The sequence below is a fragment of the Diadema setosum genome, chromosome 20 (assembly GCF_964275005.1).
Source record: "Diadema setosum chromosome 20, eeDiaSeto1, whole genome shotgun sequence".
Taxonomy (NCBI): domain Eukaryota; kingdom Metazoa; phylum Echinodermata; class Echinoidea; order Diadematoida; family Diadematidae; genus Diadema; species Diadema setosum.
Window position 1 is genome coordinate 9,812,478 of NC_092704.1, and position 24,208 is coordinate 9,836,685.

General features: G+C 37.4%; 1 protein-coding gene across 1 annotated transcript in view; it reads right to left on the minus strand.

Annotated features, from left to right (window-relative positions):
- The window catches only part of LOC140244092 (uncharacterized), a 65,625-nt gene extending 42,118 nt beyond the window's left edge, over positions 1 to 23,507 (minus strand). Inside the window, exons 1-2 of the mRNA XM_072323740.1 lie at positions 23,139 to 23,507; positions 5,900 to 5,965 (exon numbers count right to left, since the gene is read on the minus strand). Of these exons, the coding sequence (XP_072179841.1) occupies positions 5,900 to 5,965; positions 23,139 to 23,324 (252 nt within the window). The 5' untranslated portion in view covers positions 23,325 to 23,507. The remainder of the gene's footprint in view (positions 1 to 5,899; positions 5,966 to 23,138) is intronic.
- Between the last annotated feature and the right edge of the window lie 701 nt (positions 23,508 to 24,208).

Here is a 24,208-nt window from a genome sequence, read left to right on the forward strand (position 1 = left end):
AATATCAGAAACAACCTTCCTTCATCACTGGATTGCAAGCTCTAACTCACAAACGTGCCGCATTTGATCGTGTCTAATCAACTCCTACTGCTGTGCGCCATGTGTTCACATAGTATGCAGCGAATATGTATACATGCCTCATTCATGCATCTTCCCAATCAGCATGCAGACACTGTCTGGGCCCATTAATCTTGCCCGGACTGTTTCGTATGCATGACTGGATGATGCCATTGTTTGGGCGACATCTTCCCATCATCCCAGTTTCACGTACGTGTGTTTACCCGCTAAAGAAATCCTTACGATGGAGTCCACAACTGTCAGTGATGCCCTATCAGTCTCCCTGTAAAACTCCTGGAGGACGATTAGCAACGTGGCACCAGCAGAAAATTGAAAGGGCACCATCTATAGCATAAAGCAAGAGGGAAGTTTTTTTTTCTGTGTGTTGATGTATCAAGTACAACTAGGTCTGCTAAGAAGACTAATAATGTGCCATGTGCACGGGGGTGAGAAAGCAGTATGATCTATCCGTCAGGGGGCATCATTTTCCGGGAGAGGCGGTTCCTCTCAGTTTCGATAATTGGACCTCGTGGTATATACATCAATGACAGGCGGCGACCCACTAAAGAAGCACACAGTTTATACATCACGTAAGACGACACTCTCACAATTGGGTCAAATTACTTCGGCCATGAATTGCGAGCTAACATTCACTTTTGCAGGCTCTCATCTGTCTTATTGCTGTGAGATACCAGATCAAATCACAAGTCTGAGTCTTTCTTCTTCTTTAGTCTGAGTCTTTCTCCTTCTTTTTTTTTTACAATCATATACAAGAACATGATGCAAACAATCAACAACAAAAAAAATCCAGCACGCACTCTATTCCGTCTGTGAAAACTGTCAACCTATCACAGGGTGTGCAACTCCCAAACACTTCAAAGAAAAGTCATCCCAGGAAAACATAGAGTGAACTCTCGCAGCACTTCCAAATTGGAGATATTTGAGACACTATCTTGAGAGTGTTGTACGAAGTGAGGGTGAAGATATGTATTTCTTTTTACACTACAATCAGTGTTCCATCATACAACTGATGACCCACTAGTACATTATTATGAAAGCAAAATAAAGTTATTTATCTGTTATTAATAACTTGACTTTTGAAGTCAACATAAATGAGTGCAATACATATGCAACTATACACTATACACACATATTCATAGACAACGTTGTAGTTCCTACGCTGTACTTTAGTTGAGCTATTAGATATGATGATACCATCATTTTGAAAACAAAGTTCTAAAATGGAATGATGGACCAATGTAATAGCCCTATTATATATTTTTTGATCTCAGATGAGCTAGCTGGTCTGTCAAAATTAATGGACTACATATATTCCTCTGGCTGGGAGAAAATGTACCACCTGCTACAAATTGGTATGTCAAACATTTCCACACAATAGGCAAAGCCTACGTATTTCTTAAATTAGTTAAGCACCAGCCAGGGTGCCTCAATTCTATGCAGCACTGGACAGCTACAGCTTGAGAGATTAATTTCACACACTTTGCTGAAACTGAATTAATCGGCACCTACGATCAGTCAAATGGCGGTCACGACCGAAAGTCTCTTTTTTACATGATATTTGAGCGTGATGCGGGGGAATGACTAACTGCCTTTGAGTGACAGCTGAAATCTAAGGAAGGATGATGTGCTCAACTGAGCCAGATATAAAATCGAGTTTCCGACCACAAGCACCATGAATACAATTGCTAGCATTTTATGTACATGCATCAGACGTGCAATGCAGTGAGGTCGTGTGGAGGCTACGGTGAAGCATCAGATTATGTTTGGAAAGTATCCAAAGAAAGGCTCAGCTCTCTCTCATGGACAAGCAGAACACCAGTGGACGGGCTATGTTTTTTAATAAGGATTATCTGGGATATCGCCCTGAAGAAGAGGTCATAGCATGGCCGGTGCACGTGAGCAGCGGCTCACGAGAGGCGAGCTGTCCGAATGTTGCGAGAAAATGTATAGCGGTGTCCAATAACTCCCCGGGCATGACCTCGCGATTCCCTGGGATATATGACATCATACCCTGAAGTGACTCTGAATGGTTGAATGAATGATACTCTCACACACCCACTCTCTTCACTATTTTGGGAGTCTCACCAAACAATCGCGGGGAAAAAAGAACTCGAGTACAACTCTTCTGCTTTGGGCACAGCGTAACCACAACGGGTCACTTAAGCTCTATATTTGCATTGACGTCAAAGCACTGTGTCTACTTATTTGTGTGAATACCGTGTGTTGTACGCATGCAAGGAACAACATTCAGATTTGAAAGTGTCAGAAATCATGATTTTAAATAAGACGTGGCAAACAAGCTCCTGAAAACTGCTTATATCCAATAGTGGCAAGCCAGTGGAGTAAAAATGAGTCCAAAGGGGGCTGCATGAGCTTTCAATCTCAGCAGAATCTTTGTCAGAGGCAAAAATAAAATGCACAAATATATCAGAAAGGCATTTTACTTTGAGGGAAAAGAAAATGCAAGCTTACCCATTCACTGGACATTGATCTCACTTTCTGTGACTTGATATGTCTGTTGTAGTAGATATGTAGTACAAGTTTCAACAGCACTCTACACAACTTTCTCAAATATCTGAATGTTTTCCTGCGGGGTTTGACTGAAAACAAAAGTGTATCAGGAATCAAGAGAGATTTTTTTTTTTCAGCCTTGTTTACAAACCCACCAAGTCTTCAATAAAGTTTCACCTTCAAGTGCAACATGATCCAAGAAGGGTATATGTCAAGATACGACTCATATTACATCCCTAATTGTCTCTGTATTATTACGAACATTTAATTGCGAGTGCCTTGAGCACCCTTTCAGAGTTGAATACAGGAATGTTGCCTGGTATAAATGTCTATACTGTTAACATAATCATTGTTAAAATGTTATAATCAACATTGTTTCAAGTGAAGACTATTAGATGTGCAAAAGGAGAAACATTCTGCATTATATGTTTTATTATCTCATCATGCTTGCCACAATTTCTGGACATCAACAGGAGTGCAAGATGAAATCCAAAGCAGTGGAGAGCTGAAGTGATATTACAACTTGTCATATACAACATCCATGTAAGACTTTGAATATCTTCCTTGTGATCACAATAAACCCTGATCCCTGCTGAAGGGTACAGGTTATCAGATTCAGGTCAACTTGAAGAAAGGGTATGTTGATGTATGTGTACGATGCAGCGAGCCACGTTTTGCGCATACACGTGGCCTGCAGATGTAGTACCAGCTATACCTGCCATGCTTGGCCAGATTTCTTCTTCATTTTAACTTCGAAGGTTATGAAAAAAAAAAATCATACATAAAGAAAATAAATTACTTACTGCAAATGACTCCATTTCCCCAAAGGGACCAGTACAATAGTTTACTCGATGCCATAAGTGTAAATAATACCTTCAGAGCAGTGTGATGAGCATTTATTTTGTCTGCTACATACAAGGCTTGTGGGTAATAGGGTGATACAGTATGAATGCGTCTATTTTATTTCCATTCACTTTCTTTGAATGTCTCGGAATGATTGGTCTCTCATTCATAACATAACAAGTGGATAAATTTACAAACACACTGTAAAGCAGCTCAGAATCCATGCCCTTTGAAGGCCTTTGCAATCTTAGACATTACTATTACCACTAGAGGTATTCATCCTGTGGAAAAAGTTGCAATGAAACTAAGCACAAAAAAAAAAAAAAACAGCAATTGATAGATTAGGACAGAATGAAAAATAAAATATCTTTCAATAAAACTTTGGAAAATGTGACTGACAAAATAATAGATAATGACAGAATGAAGAACTAAATATCTGTCATTAAAACTTTGGGAAATGTGACTGACAAAGTCAAAGACTAACAAAATATTGAAAAAATGAGGGATGCCAAGTTTTAAGCAAATTAGAGCTTTTTACAGTATTTGTGATTTGTTAACTTGGTAGTACTTTAGACAGCTTGGTGCTGTTGTGCTTTTTTAAACATGTTTTAAATGTTAAATAGTACTATTTGATATTTTTCACAATGTGCAGGAACATCTTTATCGATATATTTGCACAAACATAAGGAATCAAAGTTTTCTACCTATGTATTTCTTCCTTCAAGAAGGAAAGATTAACTGCACTCTTGTTGTTTATTTTTTTACTTTTATGTAAGAGCCGTTTATAAAGCTACCAAACATTCATGATTATCATGAGTTTCCCACACAACTCTTGTTACATGTCTTACTGTGTTTGTGTTTGAACTGAAGACTTATATTGTGTAATTTGAAGGCTTAAATAATATGATCTTCGACTGGTTCTGCTCAAATTTCCCTGGGATTGTTACCTGAATGTCACAGTTCTTCATGCTCCCCCCCCCCCCTTGGTAAATTTCTATCCATATGAGGGGACTGCAAATTACATGCCCTTCTTTTCAGTAGCAGCCTCCATTTCAAGCAACTTTGTTTCAGTGTAGTCTAATAAGGCCCAAGTAAATAAGCATGAAATTGTATTTTTGTTAATTTTATTTTCCTTTATGAAAATGTTGTATTGATTTTGTATAACTCTGTATAAAAGTGATGTAAATGTTTGACTACTATTGCACTGGTGTTATTTTGTTGTTGTTGGAAATGGAAATGGAAATGAAATGAATTCTCTTTAAACCCATTACAACCGTACATACTGAGCCTTGCACGTGATAGAAACTCAATTACGAGGATTCTCGAGTCGTGCAGGTTACAGGCTATGAGCGAAAATCTTGTCAAAAGAGGAAGAGAAAGCTGCTCTGACATCACAGACGATCAACACATAAATCACCAATTTCAATTCACTCGATCTCCACAGCTTTCAAAACCATCTCCAGTCTCTTTCAAATTGATATCCCACATAAACCGTCGAAGGTTACACTGTGGCGAGAAGCCACGTGGCAATCGCATCTTTAGGGAAATTAACTCGATCTCTAGTTCTTGAAGTCCATTAATCTTCCCAATCTAGCTCTGTCTCCAATGTATGATGTAAATCCACTGCAATCTTCACACACACATCGAGCTGAATTTCAGGTCACAGTTCGTTACTCTGAAGGTTCCTTATTCCGAAGGGTCATTAATCGGAAAACAAAGTAAGGTTCATTAGTATGACCATCTTTCCATTTCAAGATTAACAAACTTTACTTTATTTTTGGATTAACAAACCTTATTTCATTTTCAGATTAAACCTTTAGAATAACAAACTTTATTTCATTTGCAGATTCACAAACTTTGGAAAAATGAACCTTATTGTTCCATTTACATATGAACAAACCTTTAGAATAATGAACCTTATTTTGCTTTTGGAATTGCCAAAGATTGGAATGATGAACCTTTATTGTAACACCACAAATGTTTTGATTAATAAATCCTTTTTCATTTTTGGATTAAAAAACCTTTGAGAATACAGAATTTGTTTGTTTCACAATTACAAATGAAGAGTTTGTTTGCAAAAACCGATAAGTCCATTTTTGAAGATTTTGAAGTACAGTCTCTGTCATAAAGTACAAAATAATACCTTTTAAATGATATATTGGTCACTACATACGAAGGTATATTTTTGAAGTTATAGTCAAAAGAAACAAACATTTTCTTATTATTCTCTTTACTTTTCTTGACCTTTATTCGCAAATATCTCCATTTGACAAATATGGACTTATCGGTTTTTGCAAACAAACTCTTCAAATATTTGGAATACAAAACCTTTTTTCATTTTCAGATTAATGAACCTTCAGATTGATGAACATCCACTCAATTTTACACTGCTCACACACACACACACACACAAAAATAAAATAATGTTCCAAAGCCCTGTGTCCTAAGGAGCACTTTCTTCACTCACCTCTTCATCTTTGGTAGGGAATGTCTCGGCTCGATCATACTTGTCTAGCTTTCGAAGTAATTTTTCCTGCAGGAAGAGGATAAGACATAAATTGAAAATCAGTAATTGATTGCAAAAGTAAAATAAATGCAAGTACATACATGTATGGCCTTCAGAAACATTGAGCTCTGAATTAGCTGTGATTCAGATCAATTTGCATTCTGTGTTGCCCCATCCACATACCATTTGTCTATAGAGCATTGATACCATTCAGAGAGGAAAATTTAGAACAAGCTTTGAGTTCATGTCAAGAATATCTCGATGATTCGGTTGTAATAAAATCCCCATTGTGGTGTGGTATACTTCACTTCTTTCAGAATCTTTCTTCATTCAAGTTGAGGAGAAGACAAATTATATCCAAAATTGTGAATTATATTCACTGATACTTGATGGTGCATTAAGAATACACTATCACAGCTAAATATGAGATCTGGCCTATAAAGTTGACAGTGACTTGAGTATGTGTTCAGAAAATTGCCAATGAAAGTTGATGTGTCTATACATCCCCCACTGTAATTCAATCATTGAATACAAGTGATCTTTTAAAAGACATGTTTTTCCCCAATTACGATGAAGTTTTTAAGAGGAATGCTACTTTATGACATAATCAAATGTATACACGAGGGGCAATTTTTAGTCTGTTTAACAGTCACCATTACCACAAATCCATTTTAAAAATAAATTGTGAAAGAATAACTTTGAAAGTTGAACTTCATTTCTCTTGACCCCTTCTGGAGTTTGAGAAATACAGTAGGCCTAAATAATACAACTGTGTGATACAACATATAAAATGATTACAAAATAGCGGTAACAAAGATAATTGATCAACAAACTGTCCTGATATCAAGTACAAACAATTGGCACAACCAAGTACAATGTATACAGGTTTCATGAGCTCTGGTAAAATGTCTGCTTGAAAAAGATGTTATTCACGACACACATCAGTACATGATGCTGACAGCATACATTTTTTTTTTTTACGAAATCTGGCGCTGATCATGTCTTCTTCAGCAAACTAAAATTCCATTATATTTGGATATGTCCCAAATTGAACTGCATTTAGATCATGCCTCATGATGATTGTTTTCAAAAAGCAACATAATTCATATTAAGGGATAATTCATCACTGTGTTCTGACAGGTTCTACATCATACTTTATCATAGTATGACAGATGACAGATTATTACCCAGCGACTGTATGATGGCATTTTGATATCGCCTGTAAAATTAGTGTTTAATGGTTTCAAGCATCGCCAACAATGCTGCAATGATTGTTTCCATGATAAAGGCATCATTCTTTAGGTGTTGCCATTATTTTCACCACTCAGGCTCCTTCCCAGGGACCAAAATACCAGGAAAAAGGGCACAAGGACCATGTATATTCTATAGCTCGTACGCCAGGGTTCATAAAGTAAATATGAGTTAATGATTAAAGTGAGCAACTGATTTATTCTTTGCTCAGTAGATATACATTAGGGATATAAACTGAGGAAAATATTTTCAAGGAATCTCATTTGAATGATGAATTCAACAGTCAGGATCGCATGAGTAAACCAATCAATTATGACATTTACCATAAAGAGTTGTACTACGATGTATGTCATTCCGGGATGTCATAATCACTGTGTTGTAGGTGTGAGCATGTTCTTTGGTCTAAAATGCTTTAAAAATAAAATGAAATGCTAAAATGGTGATGATTTTTTTTTTTGCTCTTTTCTAATTGTCATATAATATATAACTCTGAATGCTCAAAGCTCTTTGGTGCTGAAACAGAATGGGCTATGATAAGAAACTGTTGTATGGCCAGCAGGCGTGCGAGTCTAAAATGTACGGGCAACATACACAAAATAATTATAATCATACATACAATCTTATATGACAGCAGAAGTGATATATATATATATATATATATATATATATATATATGAAGAGTTTGTTTGCAAAAACCGATAAGTCCATATTTGCCAAATGGAGATATTTGCGATTAAAGGTCAAGAAAAATAAAGAGAATAATAAGAAAATTTTTGCTTCTTTTGTCCATAACTTCAAAAATGTACCTTTATACGAATGTATGTAGTGACCAATATATCATTTAAAAGGTATTATTTTGTACATTATGACAGAGATCGTACTTCCAAATCTTCAAAAATGGACTTATCGGTTTTTGCAAACAAACCCTTCATATATATATATATATATATATATATATATATATATATACGTATAAATATGGTGAAAAAAAGTCAAATCATCTTTGTGAAATGCACATAAGGGTTTTTAGCAGAAATTAATTCTCTGTCCTGATATTGAAATACACAACCTGACTCACCTACAATATCATTACACAGGCTAATAAAATATGGAAGATATAGGTGTGAATATGTATCATCTCTGTCTCTTTAGCATGTGCGCTTTATGTCCTTCTGCTTCTAAAATATACACAGTTTATGATCGAGGAGGGCTTCTGCGATATACACACTTGTACATGTGTGCCTTGCTGTACAGCAACCTCTTTTACTAAATTACACATCATTACTTGTCAGCTGAGAAATATATAATATGTATTGGTGCATACAGAGCCTGTGAATCTTGATCATGGCTTTTTGCTTCTCATATGAGTGCTTACGAGGACTCCTTGAATAATGTACATTTCAAAAGTCCTCTCAGCTACCGAGTAGCTACATCTCATCATGCATCACTTGAGAGCTAAAAGTGCATCAACTGTGTTCGTTAGAGCTGCAGCGAAATCTATACGGCCTTCTGCTTCGCAGACGACGGCCAGAGTTTCTCGCTGGCGACGGAGGATGGAGGGCGACATCTAGGCGGAAAAGACAATTGGTGGTGCGGGAATGAACTGCGTCATGGTTACAGGTGGAGGGTCCTAATTACTATCATCATTAGCTGCACAAGCTTGTGGTAGCAGGTGTCGTGGTAATGTACGCCTGACAAAACTGAGTGACGTCAGGACAAAGAGAGAGAGAGAGGGGGGAGACTGAGCGAGAAAGGCAGAAAAAAAACTAGAAATGTCGCTTTGGCGACTGATGCCTCCGCCATAATGCATGATTCTCCCAATAGGTGTATAGTACAATGTCTTCACAATGTGTGATGACAGTTTCACATAACTGGCAAAATATCGAAATAACAGGTTTGTCAGAAATATCTTGAATGTTCACTTTCCACGAACTGAGTTTGCTATAATTGTCTATTAAAGAGTGCAGGTACACATATTTGGGGAATTGAAAATGTTTACTTGACTTCTGACCGACCTTATTATAAGTTTATGCATTGAGTATAATTTTCAAGGTATGAAGAAACAGTGTAATTACAGTAAAAAATGTATCTTTTTTTCTTTGCATTTAAACCTGACCTTTGACCCTTAACCTTTGACCTTTGACCTTCTGGCGGGAAATTTCCAAGAGAATCTCCATTAAGTAATACATGCACATATATTCAATTTTAAAACTAATACCGGTAATGCAATCATTGCATATACTAGTATATGAGGGAAATAGTAACATTTTGAGAAGTTGACCTTGACCTTTGACCCCCCTGACTATTGACCCATGACCCCTAAATTCCCTAGATAATCCCTGCCAGTCAGTACATGCATATGTACCAAGTTCCATGAAGATACTATATGAATCATTGCGAGAAAAGTGATATTGCAACATTTTCACCTAACCTTTGACCTTTTGACCTTTGACCTTATGACATGAAACTCTCTCTGGAGAATCTTTACGCAGTAGTACATGTCTACACTAAGTTTCAAGAAAATAACTGCGGGCATTGCATAGATATGGGGGAAATAGCAACATTTTTAGCATTTGACCTTGACATTTTGACCTTTGACCTCTTGCCAATGTCACTAAAATCTACTGAACTAATTGTCCCATCATACATCATCCTTGGACCAAGTTTGGTGAAAGTTGCTTCATCCAGTTTTGAGTTATCACGTAAAAAGATAAATTTTAGGATTTGACCTTGATCTTTGACCTTTGACCTCTGTCCAATTTCAATGAAAAACTAATCAGGTAATTGTCCCATCATACATCATCCTCCAACAAAGTTTGGTGAAATTTGCTCCATCCAGTCTTGAGTTATCGCGTAAACGGATACAATTTCATGATTTGACCTTGACCTTTGACCTTTGACCTTTAGCCGATTTCACCCAAAATCTTATCAAATCATTGCCCCATCATACGTCATACTTGGACCAAGTTTGGTAAAATTCCAGTAAATATTACTCAAGTTATCGCGTAAACGAAAGCGGACGGAAGTACGTACGGACGTGCGGACGTACGGACGGACGGACAACCCGAAAACATAATGCCTCCGGCACCACTTCGTGGCGGAGGCATAAAAAGAAGAAGCTTGGTAGCTTTAGAAAACTTTGGTTAAAGCCCAATCGCACGCACCTTTACCTTTCTCATCTGTGCTTTATTAATGCACTGTCGCAGTGAGCATCAAACATCCACTGGCTTAATTCTCACTGGATTCCTTTCTCCAATTTCTTTCCTATCCCTACACGTGTAACACATTTCTTTCTTTACCTCTTCCATTCTCTTCTATAGCTTTTCTCTTCCTTCCATTCCTTTCTCTGTTCTGTCTCCTATACTTCCACCCCCACCTCAATTCTTCTCCTGTTTTCTTTCTTAAACTCTTTCTTACTTTGAATAAACCTGACTTACAGGTGGAAGCAAGAAATTGTGAACTTCTTGAACCCTTACATCATCACAGCACTCTGAAATCATCATTTTTTTTCTTTTTCATTTGAGGAGAGAAACAGAAATACAATGGTCTTTCATGATAATCTGAGTTTCGAGTACATAACGCTTGTACATTTGAGAAAGATGGAACACAATAAGATCAAAAACAAAATGTTTGCTTCCAGCAATGATACACACCAATATCTAGCACCTATGAATACTTTGTGGCTTCACTGAGCATTCATAACCAAATTGGATCTTTGATGGTAGGAGACTGTTTGCATTGCAATTTTTCAAAATTCAGGCAGCTTACTTATCTTTTCAGGTCATAAACACTTTAATGGGTATCACTTCAATATGAGTGCAAATCCAGACAATATTTCTATGTTAGCCAAGGATCACTTTCAGCAAAGCCATGACGGTGGGCAGGAGTAGTATATGACGGGGCGCATGATTTGCACCCTGAACTCAAAATGTCAGAATTTATACTGATGCGGGGCAATGAATATCGAGCTGCTAGCATTTGTTTGCAGGCATCATACACAGCACAAATCGGATTTGGGCCCCGTTATCAAACCAACCAGCGCCGGCGGCAGACGTCACGAGGTGACGTGCACAGAAGCAATATTTGCTGCAGATTTTTTTTTTTTCTTTTGCACCTTAATATTCCAGATCCCCCGTACAGCATTTGCTCACGGTTTGGCCCTATAGCAAGCTAGCTTCTCCAGTGCACACTAACGGATCACATGGCAGGATCACATTTGAAACAAAAGGTCAGAGATACGGTAGTATAGGGACAAATTGGCAGGCAAGTCAAGGATCAATATATTAGCATACATAACCAAGAGTATGCTTCTCCTTTTGCCATTAGCACAAGTCCATTCCCCCCCCCCCCCCCACTTCCCTCCTTTACACTCCTGGCATCACAATGCCGACCATCCATTTGTATTTTTAAACATGCACTTACAGAAGCTATAGAGCAAAAAGCTGCATAATATACTGCGCATTCCATTCCATTCCACGGATTATCAATTTATCCAGAGTGGATTTTTTTTTTCTCTCCCGGAGCCCCAAAATAGCAGTACCCATGCAGGCTCTCAGACAATTTGATTATGGTGCGGATTATATTAAGTGTTGGTGCCAATGTTACAGTACACTCCCATGGAGCAAACATGAATGGTACAAATGCACATCAACGATACATGTACATACACATGCAGGCACTAAACAAGTGTGCTGATGGGGGGGGGGGGGTGGGGGAGGGACTCCCACACCACCAAAACTTTATTGGATTTATCATCTGGCTGCCCACGATCAACTGAGTATTCACCTACACATGACAAGCATGCACTTCAAAATGGCAAGAACTTTATTAGATGCTTTGACTGCATGGTGTGGGTCATCCACAGGGGTCTTTCCTATTACTTTTAGTAGTAAGGAAAGCCATTTGCCGAGTGTTCTGGGTTTTTCTTCTGTAACAGCACTTTAGCACATCTAATTGTCTTTGTCTTCTTCTTTTCTTTTTTAAATCTATGTAGACATGTCCTTCTGCAATACATACAAAGTATATATATGTATGGTTGATTTCTATTTAATGACTTTACTGCACTTTAACAGTATCACCCTCTATTTTAACAACCCCTGGCTTTTATTGAATTGTTCCTGTACATGATATGACTTACAATTATTAGAAATATGTTGCACTGTATTTCCAAATGATTTTATTACTGAATGAATATATGAATGAATGAATTTCAGGCAAGTAAACAATGTAAATTTCCAGAGGAAGAAAAATAGAGAGAATGCTGAGGTAAAGGAAAATGAGCTTTGCATTTTGTATAAAGATAACAGATTTTAGATTTTAGATCGCTTACAATTATTATAAAAATTTTGCACTGTACATATTTCTAAATGATTTAATTATTGAAAAAAAATGTATGAATGAAAGAATTTCATGCAAGTGCACAAAAGTAAATTTCCAGGAGAAAAATGGAGAGAATGTTGAGGCATTTGCTTTCTTTCTTCCCTTTTCTTCTGTTAATTTTGTTTTTGTCCCATTCCGTTCAATCGTATCCCCCTCACTTTAGTCATATGTCATGTTGTTGTGTCTCTGTTGTTTGTTCTATTTTGTCTAAATCATTTTTGTGTAATGTATTTGTAATTGTAGTAAGTATTTTCGGAAGAAATGCTTGAGTGGTCCACAATCTACAAGCACTGTTTTTATTCATGGACCTCTCAGTTCTCTTTTTTTTTATCTCCTCAAAACATAACTTTGCATTTTCCCATATGTATACATAACTTATTTCTATTAGTTTGTTGACTATCGTTTATCCTTTGCACTTTGTAATGTATATACATGTATGCTTATGATGGATTTTCTGATTTACCTTGTGTTATGTTTTGTTGGAAGAAAAATGAGAATGAAATAAAAAAAAAATGAAATAAAAAAGGAAAGTCAGCTTTGTATTTTGTACAAAGTTGATTTTAGATTTGCTTGCATTTGTGGAGAACAAAAGCACTTGTAAGCAGAATGGACAAGTCACATTCTGCAGTTCAGCTTTTTTCATGATTCCTTGTTACTACAGCACTGTGAAAAGCAGGGGCATTTGCATTTGCATGAAAATGTTACAGAAACGGTGCACAAATGACTGTTGTGAAATATAGATGTATATTAGAACAAAGCGATGCTACCATTTTCACCGCAGCGAGGACACATTTATGTCTTGTGTGTACATCAAGAAAGAGGCTTGAAAACAGGACCAATGAAGCATTCTGGACTGATATGAAAAAAAAAAGAGAACAACACCAACAAATAAGGAAACATATTTCTCCTTGTACACAAAGTAATATCCTGACTCACAGTATAGCTGCCACATGGAAAAATAAAAAATAAAATAAAACAACAATAACAGAAGCCAGACAGATGTAAATCATGCTTCAACCATGTCGAGAGTGTTGGATTAAACATGACTTTTATTGCACATCATGCTCCGAAAGTAACAAGTACGTTGACATGTGGCTGGCAGTGGAGCATGCCCGCAGGTTGATTATGGCTTGCTCAATGTTCGGGCTCATTGGGCACGCTGGCTCTTCAAATCCAGCAACACTAGCCCATGCAGAGCTTAAAGGCGGTTAATCACATCTAACCCTTAGATTTTCTTATTCAGGATCTTCCTTTTTCCATGATAATGAAATATATTGTGATGATTGTCTGCAATGATTGTATTTAAGGGGGAAAAAAAAGAAGCCAAATCTTGTTAACACAAACTTGAACCCAACAGCAGTCACCTTTCAATACATCAAATTATTGAAAATGACAATTAATTCTTGTATTTAAATCTCTTTTTCATTCCAGTTCTGCAGTATGGCTTGTAGGCCTAGACATAAATTAAAGAAGGAAAACTTCTTATTTAAAGGTTCCGTATTGTTTTTGTTTTGTTTTTTTTAAGATTAAAACACTTCAAGTGATTTTCGCAGTGACACTTATTTCAAGGTTCTCTAACAGCAACTGCTCATTTAAAAATTAACTAACTTTAATAGTGACAGTTGCTTTGCTCACACTCAGTGTAAGTTAAGATTCAGGCCAAACTGTCCCCGCGTTCACATTGGTCCCCGCGACGCGGGGACAGCCACAAGAGATCTTATCTTTTTTACGACTGACCGTTCACATTGGTATCTCATCTGTCCCCGAGCTGTGGGGGCATTTTGGGGCTTGGAGCGAGCTCTGCCACTGGAATCCAGGCATAGCGCATGCGCACATTTGATGACCACAGCTGGACGCTATCAATTGCGCCCCAAGGTCACTCTCCCCTCCAAATCTTGTCCCCGTACCCGACTTGCTTCGCGGGGACGAGGGGACAAGTCCCAGCGAGCGTTCACATTATGGTTTTTGAGGAGAAAGTCCCACAGCTCGGGACTTTCCCCGCGTCGCGGGGACCAATGTGAACGCGGGGTGTAAAATCTTTTTGCTTTGAAGATTTATTGCTACATTTTAAGTTTTGGCTGAATCTGATGGAAAGTAAAGAATGTTCATTGGAGCTTAATGTACAGTGTACATTACTGCATACAGCAAATGTTTTTTGAGTTTTTATTTCTGTGAATTATGTGATTTGACTGCTACTCACTATTTAACAACAATTAAGCTAAAATACTGCACTCATGCAAATATACTGTCTATATCACCTCTGAGTCCTGTTGTATAAAAGCTGAGATCAAATTTAGTCAAAAAATAAGACTTGTAAGTCTCTGAATACTCAATTCTGATTGGCTGATACCTGACTTATGTCTGATTCTCTGACTTACCTGGTATGTTTGATTGCATCTTTTTATGCAAGAGGGCTCTGAAGTAGGAAACCCCAAACTTTGCTTTTTGAAAAGGGACAACCACTGCAGTCATTTCCCATTCTGTTATTGTTGTTCAAAAATGGCAAATTCAACCACTTGAGCGATTGCCTTACACGCCCTTAGAATTGTGGGAAATATTGAGCACGTACATGCAAAATATACACGGCGTTCTGGCATTATATCTCTTAAAGCTTTTGATGAGTAGGTAAAAACTACAAGCCTCTTTGCACAACTGCCCTGCTGACCCTCAAGCTGATTCTAATGTTCATGATAAGTGTAAAACTGATCACGGCTAATCGAACATAGATACACAGTGCTATTATAATGATGCAATAGTAAAACAATGCATTTTCACGTTCACCCCTGAATCATAGGCTGCAACATGAAAAGAGTTGATACTGTTGAACTGTAAAAAAAAGACATGAACCTAATTACAGTTAATGTTTGAAACACATTAATCACCACCCTCTTTTCAGACCACAATATATAATATTGCAGGAAATTATAATGACACCGATTTTCATAAAAGCACAATTTCTCCCTATTCTCTGTTTAATGATGATGCAAGGACGGTTTAACAAATGTGTTGTTGTTTCATTTCATGCACAATAACTTCATTAATGCATCTTTCTCAAGATAGACTTACTTCAATTTCTCTGATATACCTTTTTAAGAGGAATAATTGGGAAAACTGTCAAGAGCTGTTTACCTGCTACTTCGGCATTTTTACACCCGAGGTGAAGAAAACAATAAGTGTTGTCACAAGCACTTTACTTTTATTCTTGAATTCCAAGAACTTTGAAGAGCTGCCTTCACAACAAATGTCCAAAACACTTTCCCTTGTTCAAAGTGTACAGTGTCACCCCCATTCCACAGTGATTTTTTCTCATTTGTCACTCATCAGAAGCAATTTTTTTTTTGCTTCCGGCCACCCATCAAAGTGTATCAGATTGTAGTCTGATGAAACCGACTTATGTTGGTCGACTATCAGGTTAGTGTCAGACACATCATATGTTGCACGTACATACATGTAAACCTCATTGGACAATCTTGCCTTATCAGACAACACCCGCCACATCTGACACTGAACTAATTGTCAACAAACATGGGCAGATTCATCAGACTGGGATCCGATACACTTTAGCCCTTTTTACACTTGTGTTTCTTAACCCCGGATTTTCTCTGACCCAGGACTATCGTTAGTCCCGTACCAATTTCTTCAGCTTTTTACACTGGCCAATTAGTCCTGTACTATCTCTTGTCTTGGGCTAAGGAGAAAACTGACCTTTTTACACTGGCATTTCTTAGCCCCGGACTTTCCAAACCACATGAATATTCATGATTACACTGTGCACTGACACGTACACGCACGCACCGGCAGCACTTGATTACCTCGTTTCTGATTGGTCAGTGGGGGTCGGACTTTGTCTCCGTCGCTTAGCCCCGGATTATTTTTTCGTTCTGTTTACACTCACTTGCTTGGTACCGCAATTGCGGTGCTAACCCTGCTATTTTGCAGGGCCAGATAGTACGGGATTATCGGTGGGGCTAGCCCACTTTGGCAAAAACGAGTGTAAACAGAAAGTGGGCTAAGGATAGTCCCATACCAACGGTGGGGCTAAGGCCCCCCCTTAGCCCCACCGTTGGTACAGGACTAAGCAAAAATTTACAAGTGTAAAAAGCCCTTTTGGTTGGTGGCTGGAAGCATGCAAAAAACTCTGCTTCCGATGAGTGACCAGTGAGAAAAAAATCTCTGTGGAATGTGGGTATTTTGCAGTATACGTGTACAATTACTGTTATGTATACGCCATATATTTCGCGAATTGGGAATTCCCGACGATTTCGCGAGTGGTTAAATTCGTGATCATGGAGTCCTGTACTAAACAGAGAAATGTATACGCATACGTCACATTCACATCAGGATCGGAGCCAATATTTTCGCGTGTCTTTAATTTCGCGAATAGCACCCCACTCGCAAAATTCGCGAAAATAAAAACATTGCGAAATATTCAGCGTATACAGTATGGTGTATTTGATGGAGAAATGAACCAGAGTACAAAATCCTTTTTTTCTCTGGTTCTGTTATTACCGGTATTACTTTAAACTATAAGTATGTCTTCCTGCTACAGTCACTGTCAGGATTGCTGCAGGTTTGGTATTTCATGTGCTGCTGCAAACTTTCATTCTACTCTCCACCTTACCCTCTCATTCTCTGAAAGAAGGAGATCTCAGCTCCAGCATTATTGACAACATGCTCTGGAGAGTAATTTTGTGGGGGGAGGAGGAGCTGAGGGAAGGAAGTAACCTTTCCAGAAAATCTTGTGTTTTTCACAGAACAAATCTTTGACTACAATCAGAATTCACTACATTTGAAGACAGCAATCTCATTCTTCTCGTTGATGAATTTCCCCTGGATCGTTTTTCATACTCTGAATATATTTCCCCGTAACACTGACCAGTTTTGTATGTCTGACGTCATCCGGTGCACAATTAAGCGAGATTGATAAGTAATAAACCAAATACACTGAATTTGTTCCCTATACTGCCTTTCCATGAACTCATAATCACTCTTTGGGATGCTGTTTAGATCAGTAGCGAATAATGGGTGTATTGGAATGATGCCTGGCATTTCAATTTTATCTACATGCTGAAAACACACACACATCACATGCACACACAAACAAACAAACAAACAAACAAATAAAGTATACAGACTGTATGATATGAACCAAAGTGAGTTTATCTTGGGCAATTCCTTGAATTTTTTTTGGATTAATTTGCCACAAAGGATCACCCCCCCCCCCAGCACCACACCTACAGAAATTTGATTGAAAAAAAAGGAAAGCATGTACTCACATACAAACAGACACATTCTCATACACACATGCCCGCACACGTACACACAGCTGCCTTCTCCATTCTTTCCCCCCACGTCGACCGTTTTCACATCATCACGTGATTGATTGCCTAAATATTTAGATTGAAACAAATTACTCTCCTCGTCAGGCCCGGTGCTATCTGGAGAACGCAGCACCGGTGTCACTTTCGATCTTATGCAACGTGCTTTACATAGATCAGCAGCAATATGTTCCCGTGTGCATGAGATTGACTCTTTCCGTCTACAGTATGTATACCGTCAGCCTTCCAAAATAGAGACACACTTTGTATCTGGGCAGTGGAAGATGTCAAATATATACACTACACAGAACAGTGGGACTCAAATTCGCATTGACTTGGTGTTAATGCTGTGTGTGTATGTGTGTATGTGTGTGTGTGTGTGTGTGTGTGTGCACAGTGTGTGTATTTGTCCGGCTGGGGGGTAATACATGCATAGATATTACATTGTATGCAGCACTTAGAACTGTGGAATCCATTAAGCTCTTGTCCTTGCTGCAAAGATGATAAACTATACACTGCTGACTACTGTAATTCATTGGTGTGCAACTACAAGTGTAGCTATTTTGTATGTGCTACCATAGCAAGCCTGACTACGTTGGCATCGGTCTGCCATGGCTTTCCAAATCATATCAGCCATTAAATAAGAGAATTGCTACTTGCGGTGAAAAATGAGCAGCAAAGGGATATGACAGCGTTTATCATACATTATCATTTTTTTCAGGGTTACGGCTTAAAAATAAGAGATAAATGGCTGTAGATTGAACTCACTATTATCAACTGCCACAATTAAATTCAAGTTAAAATGTCATTCAGTCTCTCTATTGTGGATGCAATGCGTATAGCTACATGTACATCCTACATCTTCCCTTTAAGTATGATTTCATGATACACACTTTACTCTTGCATGAAAAGAAACACATGTACAATACGAAATGTGGCAATCTAGTACACATTAATTCTTGTAGTGTTAATACACTGTAACTGATGCAGAGCTCTGCCTTGTTTCATGTTTTCTTGAAAAGACTACATGTACATTGTACATCAACAACATCTGCTATTTTACCAGATGCCCAGGGTATGTATGTACAGAACAATGGCTCACACCAACATGACCATCCGTGCAAGTTTTAGCAAATTTGTTCAAGCATGCACGGTATGTGCCAACCGCAGATTACATAGGGTCTACCGTATGAGCAGGCAGGCTAGAATCCAAAGCAAGCAAAACACAAATGTTTTCCACACACAACCCAGCCTATGCTCAGAACTGCAACATTATTATCACTTTAGGAGAGCTGAGCATATCGGGAGTTCAGAAAGTGGAATTTTCTGGGCATCACCAATTTACATGATCCTACACTTTTTCCTTAACCACAATACTCATGATTCAATTTCCACACAAAGCACACACATAGAATTGAATTTAAAGTGATAATTACCACTAGAGACAAGAAGATATACATGGCTTTGCATGGAACAAATCCTCAAACCATAAACTGGTTGAGTTATTTTGCACAATAATGTCACAAATACACCAATATTTTACAAAAAGATATGCTGCATTAGCAATGATGAAAGGTTGAACTAAAACACAAGACGCTCACACTGAAATGAATTTAATCTACAAGATTCCTGATGCATTCAGCATCAGGAATCTTGTAGATTCCTTGTAGGTTCCTTCTCATATAGGGTGCAATATGAGAAGAAAGGTAAGAAGAATTGTATGATCTATAGCATAACAAACTCATGAAAACATAGTAAACTATGATTTTAGTGTATCATGTAGCATGCACAATGTATCACAAGCAAACCTGCAAGCAAGGAAAACTTAGGTTTAAAACAGGTAAAATCTGTTTGTTTTTTACTCATTTGCTTTTTGTATCACAAAGTGAGTAACAAGCTTGACTCTTGGCTATTCTTAAGTTGATAAACTACATTTTGATGGAAAGTTAGATGGAAAAACAGTCAACTCAAGACATATTTTGACAAAAACTCCTAAGAATGATGACAACCACTACAGCATTATGCATAATTTCTAACAGTCGACTGCTGCCATTAACAGTACTGTAAGAAGAGCATGGCACTTCAAAATCAGCTCTAAAAACAAGTAAGTTCTTTGCAAGTCTTTTGGGAAACCTTATCTGCCTGCTCATATTTAAGTTGATGCATTCTGTGAACGAAACACTTTACTATCCACATAGGAATTTATTCATTAGATTTGCAATGTGAATATAACATAACTGTATAAAATTATCAATTTTTGCTGGTATGCATTCTTTATATTCATCTAATTCCTTTTGATATAATACAGAGAGTACCTTCAGTAATGATGCAATGAATCAGTCTCATTTGTGACCATGCATCACAAAACGAACAAAAAGTCGCATACTTGAGGACTCAAAAAAGGTGAAATTGGTCAGCCACGTCAATCTTGAGTTTTTCATATTTTCTGAAAGAGCTATCCTTCTTCTACATTATTTGTAAGTTTGGGATCATAACATGAATGGGAAAGTGTGTTTTCAGCAGTTTTTCTACAACCCATTTTTGGGGGAGAATAGAATGATCAGATATGTCTTAGAGTCCCCTTTTCGTTTCTTGAAATCCTTTACACAAACCGTCTTCACTTTCATGTCCAATAACTTTTGACAGAGTAACTCTACTGCTTTGAAAGTTGACATTAATCATGGACAGAATGTGTTCATAGAACATATTCAATTTCAGCTTAATCTGTTAATCCCTTCCTTGTTGTTGCTCCAATGGTTTACATCCTGTGTTTTGTCCCTTTCATTGCACAGCTAGCACGGCTTGGTAAAGGTTAAGCACTTGAATAGACCCTGTACTTCAGAGCCTCTTTTCTCAGTTCACACTTTTCTTGAGTGTGTGCTTTCTTTCTAGTATTTAGATAGGTTGGGAGAGTTATACATCATTTTAAAGCTTAGAGTCTGCTTTTTAAGAATCTGCTCTCAACTGAAAATCCATATCTGGCGACTTTTTGTTGGTTTTGTGATGCAGGGTCACATTTTACTCATTCTTTTCAAACAGTTTCATATCTACAGTAGTTATCTGATCTTTTTTATCACTTTTAACCTGTTGAGGACGAGTCCAGAGTACACTCGGGCAGGTGTCTATGGGAAATGAGTGTTGAAGCAAAATTAGTCCATCCTCAGCGGGTTAAATCAACAAGTATAGAATCTTTGCCAATGCTTTAAAAAAAACTGTTGCAGCAAACTAAGGTATGTACAGCGTAAAACTAATGTACAGAATTGGTATGATCTTGGTGAATAGGCCTACTGCAAGCAACAGCTTTCTATCACAAACAGGAAGTAACATTTACATTGCATGTACATGTGAGCAGATAAAAAGTGTTATTTTGATGGTACAATGTACATAATTGACTTGCAGACTTATCATCAATTTCTGTAGTATGCATTTTATACATGTACATACTACAGGTGTCTCATTACCTTTGATCCGTATCTTTCACCTTCACATATCACTACATGGATCACTTATAGTTTGACTTTCCTTTACCTCTGCTTCTCACAATATTCCCTTTGCCCAAAAAACTATTTTTTGGTTCTGACATGGAGTCAGTTCCTTATCAGTAATAAATCATTTTTAGCAATCATACTATCTATTACTTACAATTGTATTCCAAGGAGATTTGAGGAAACCTGTTTATGCATAACACTGTCATATGGAACAATGATGCAACTACTTAGCAAATGAAAACTTTTTTTTTCTAACTTTCAACAAAAAGAATCATTATTGGTATGCTTTTTTTTTCACAATCCAAATGTTCATATATGATTTTTAGGCTTTTTATGACAAGAGCATCAAAGATGCTTAAATGTGGTTTACACAAGGCTGAGAAAGATACGCACTAAAAGATAATACCCTAAAAACATTTTCCATTAAATGAACCGGAATATACCTGGTCATGTACATATATGTAAAATACATTTATTAAGTCAATAATTTTTCTGCTTTTGTATGATTTTTAATCAAATTATTATGTATAAGGATTAACATATTATGCTAACTTGCCTTGTTGTTTTGTCTCTTGTCAGTTTTGTACTTTGTAATGTCTTCTGTTTAAGTTTTTATGATGTGTGTTTTGTCTTGTCAATGTATAATTGAATGTATATTTCTTGGGGATTGACCTTGAAAGGCTGGTTTAAGCCTATGTTGATTCCTCCACTTCTCTTGATATAACGCCTATGTTTTGTATGTTTTTTTTTTGCCTTTATGATGTCCTTTGTATACTGTCATGTACAATGTAATTGCCTCTTTTATCAGATTTGTGGAAATAAATTGAATTGAATTGAATACACAATCCAACTGGCAGATTAAGGGTTTTGTTTTTGTTTGAGGTGGAGATTCAGGTTTTCCCTCTTTTACAAGAAAATTAGAAATCATTTATTGGAAATATTCAAGAGCATAAAACTTCAAAACGAATTAAAAAATTATTTGATGAAAATCAGTTTTGAAATAGCTGAAATGTAAAAAAAAAAAAAAAAAAAAACCCAAAGTAAATCAAAGTGGTTTTAATCAACAACGTTCATAAAATCAACCTTTAATTCCTCTTGAAATTGTATGCTCTTATATACATGTACTTCGTATACAATGTAAGTGGTTTCTAATCATCTCGCAAAATTCCGGTTAAAACCTGAATCCCTATTTCAACCAAAACTTTCCCTTTAAACTCACATAACATAGCAAATGTCTTTGCCTATACCATCAACATTTTGCAAAGATTGCATCCTGAGTAAAAGCATACTACGCAGAGTGATACCTAGCTATGCACTACAGTATAACCATTAATGTTCAATGGAACTTAAGTGGATGTGTACCTATTTGGTTTTATGTTTATGTCTATGTCAAAGTAAACAGAATCCAGTTTATTTACTTACTATTATTTGTTGCAAACTGCTACAAAAGACCAAAATACATACATGTACAGTTGAACATGGTCTAAAATTGCTGTTGAAATTTTTATAATATCTGGTAGACAGTAGTCTAAAAATATTATACGATGGAAGACAACACTGCAGTGTAAGATTGTGCATATTTAAGATTACCTCTACATAATCAATGTGTAAAATCATCTGCCATACAAAGAATGCTACTGACAACATAAGCTGGTATAGGGATGTGATAGGGGAATATATTACTTATCAAAAGAATAGAAAAGAACGAGATATATATATATATATATATATATATATATATATATATATATATATTGTACTTACGATTTTCCTATTCAGGATAACGAGATCTTTTTCGGTTATATGCCTCTCCGTCGAAGGAATACTGGCTGCTGAATTCCTGTCCTTACATCGCTGCTTGAATTCATGCAGCCTGTAGAGAAGGTACAACGCTGGAGTTGCGGCGAGGGTTAGTGTCCCAGCCACGGCTGGCTTGGCGCTCGTACTCATGGCAAATATTTGGCGCTGGCGGTGAAATTTCTGCACTAGTCAAGACGATACGGCGATGGTGGCTTTTCTACTCTATGCGGTGCTCGTTTGGACGAAGACAAGCATGGAAATGAGAGATGGGAAAGCACTTGATTTTGCGTGGAAGACATACAGACAGACGATGACAGTTACACGGCCATCTTGTTCCTTCACACAACACCGGCGGTATAATGTTTACAGTCACTGCGTCAGCGGCTTTATCATGTCAACGCCGAGGCAATGGTAACCGAGTGTGTAGTAGGCTATTGGTAGTACACGATTGTAGTGCTGGTGGCGTACAGTTGTTTGGCTTCCTTGTGTGGTTGCGGTATCAGACACGAATATACAGTTGAATGGGCACGGTGGTGTGTGAGTTTATGTTGGCATCGCTGGCGCCGCGCGCATTGCCGTCAATGCAAGTATCGTGCACGCATGATAGGATGAATGTGGATCGAACGCCAGTCACTGTGTGCCCCGGTGTCGCCAAGAATACAACGTATGGCGCCACGAGTTTGGTAGCTAGTGGCGTGACGGATCTACCACTTGATTGCAGAGCAGGACCAATCTCGATGTTTTGATATGCTCAGCTGGCTTTTATGTCAAAGCTCGTGTTCTTAAAACGTGATTGCATTAGTGCATTTATTTCAATAACATGCACTATAAAAGCAAGGCTATTTCAAAAAGAGTATTGTTTCTTCCAAAACACTACCCTGTCTCATCAGTCTGTCTCCAGTTTCTTTCTCCTCATTTATGTTTAAACTTTTCTTTATGTGTGTGTATTTATCTATGTATACATTGTACATAAACACACACACTTGCACATATGTGTGTGTATATATATATATATATATATATATATATATATA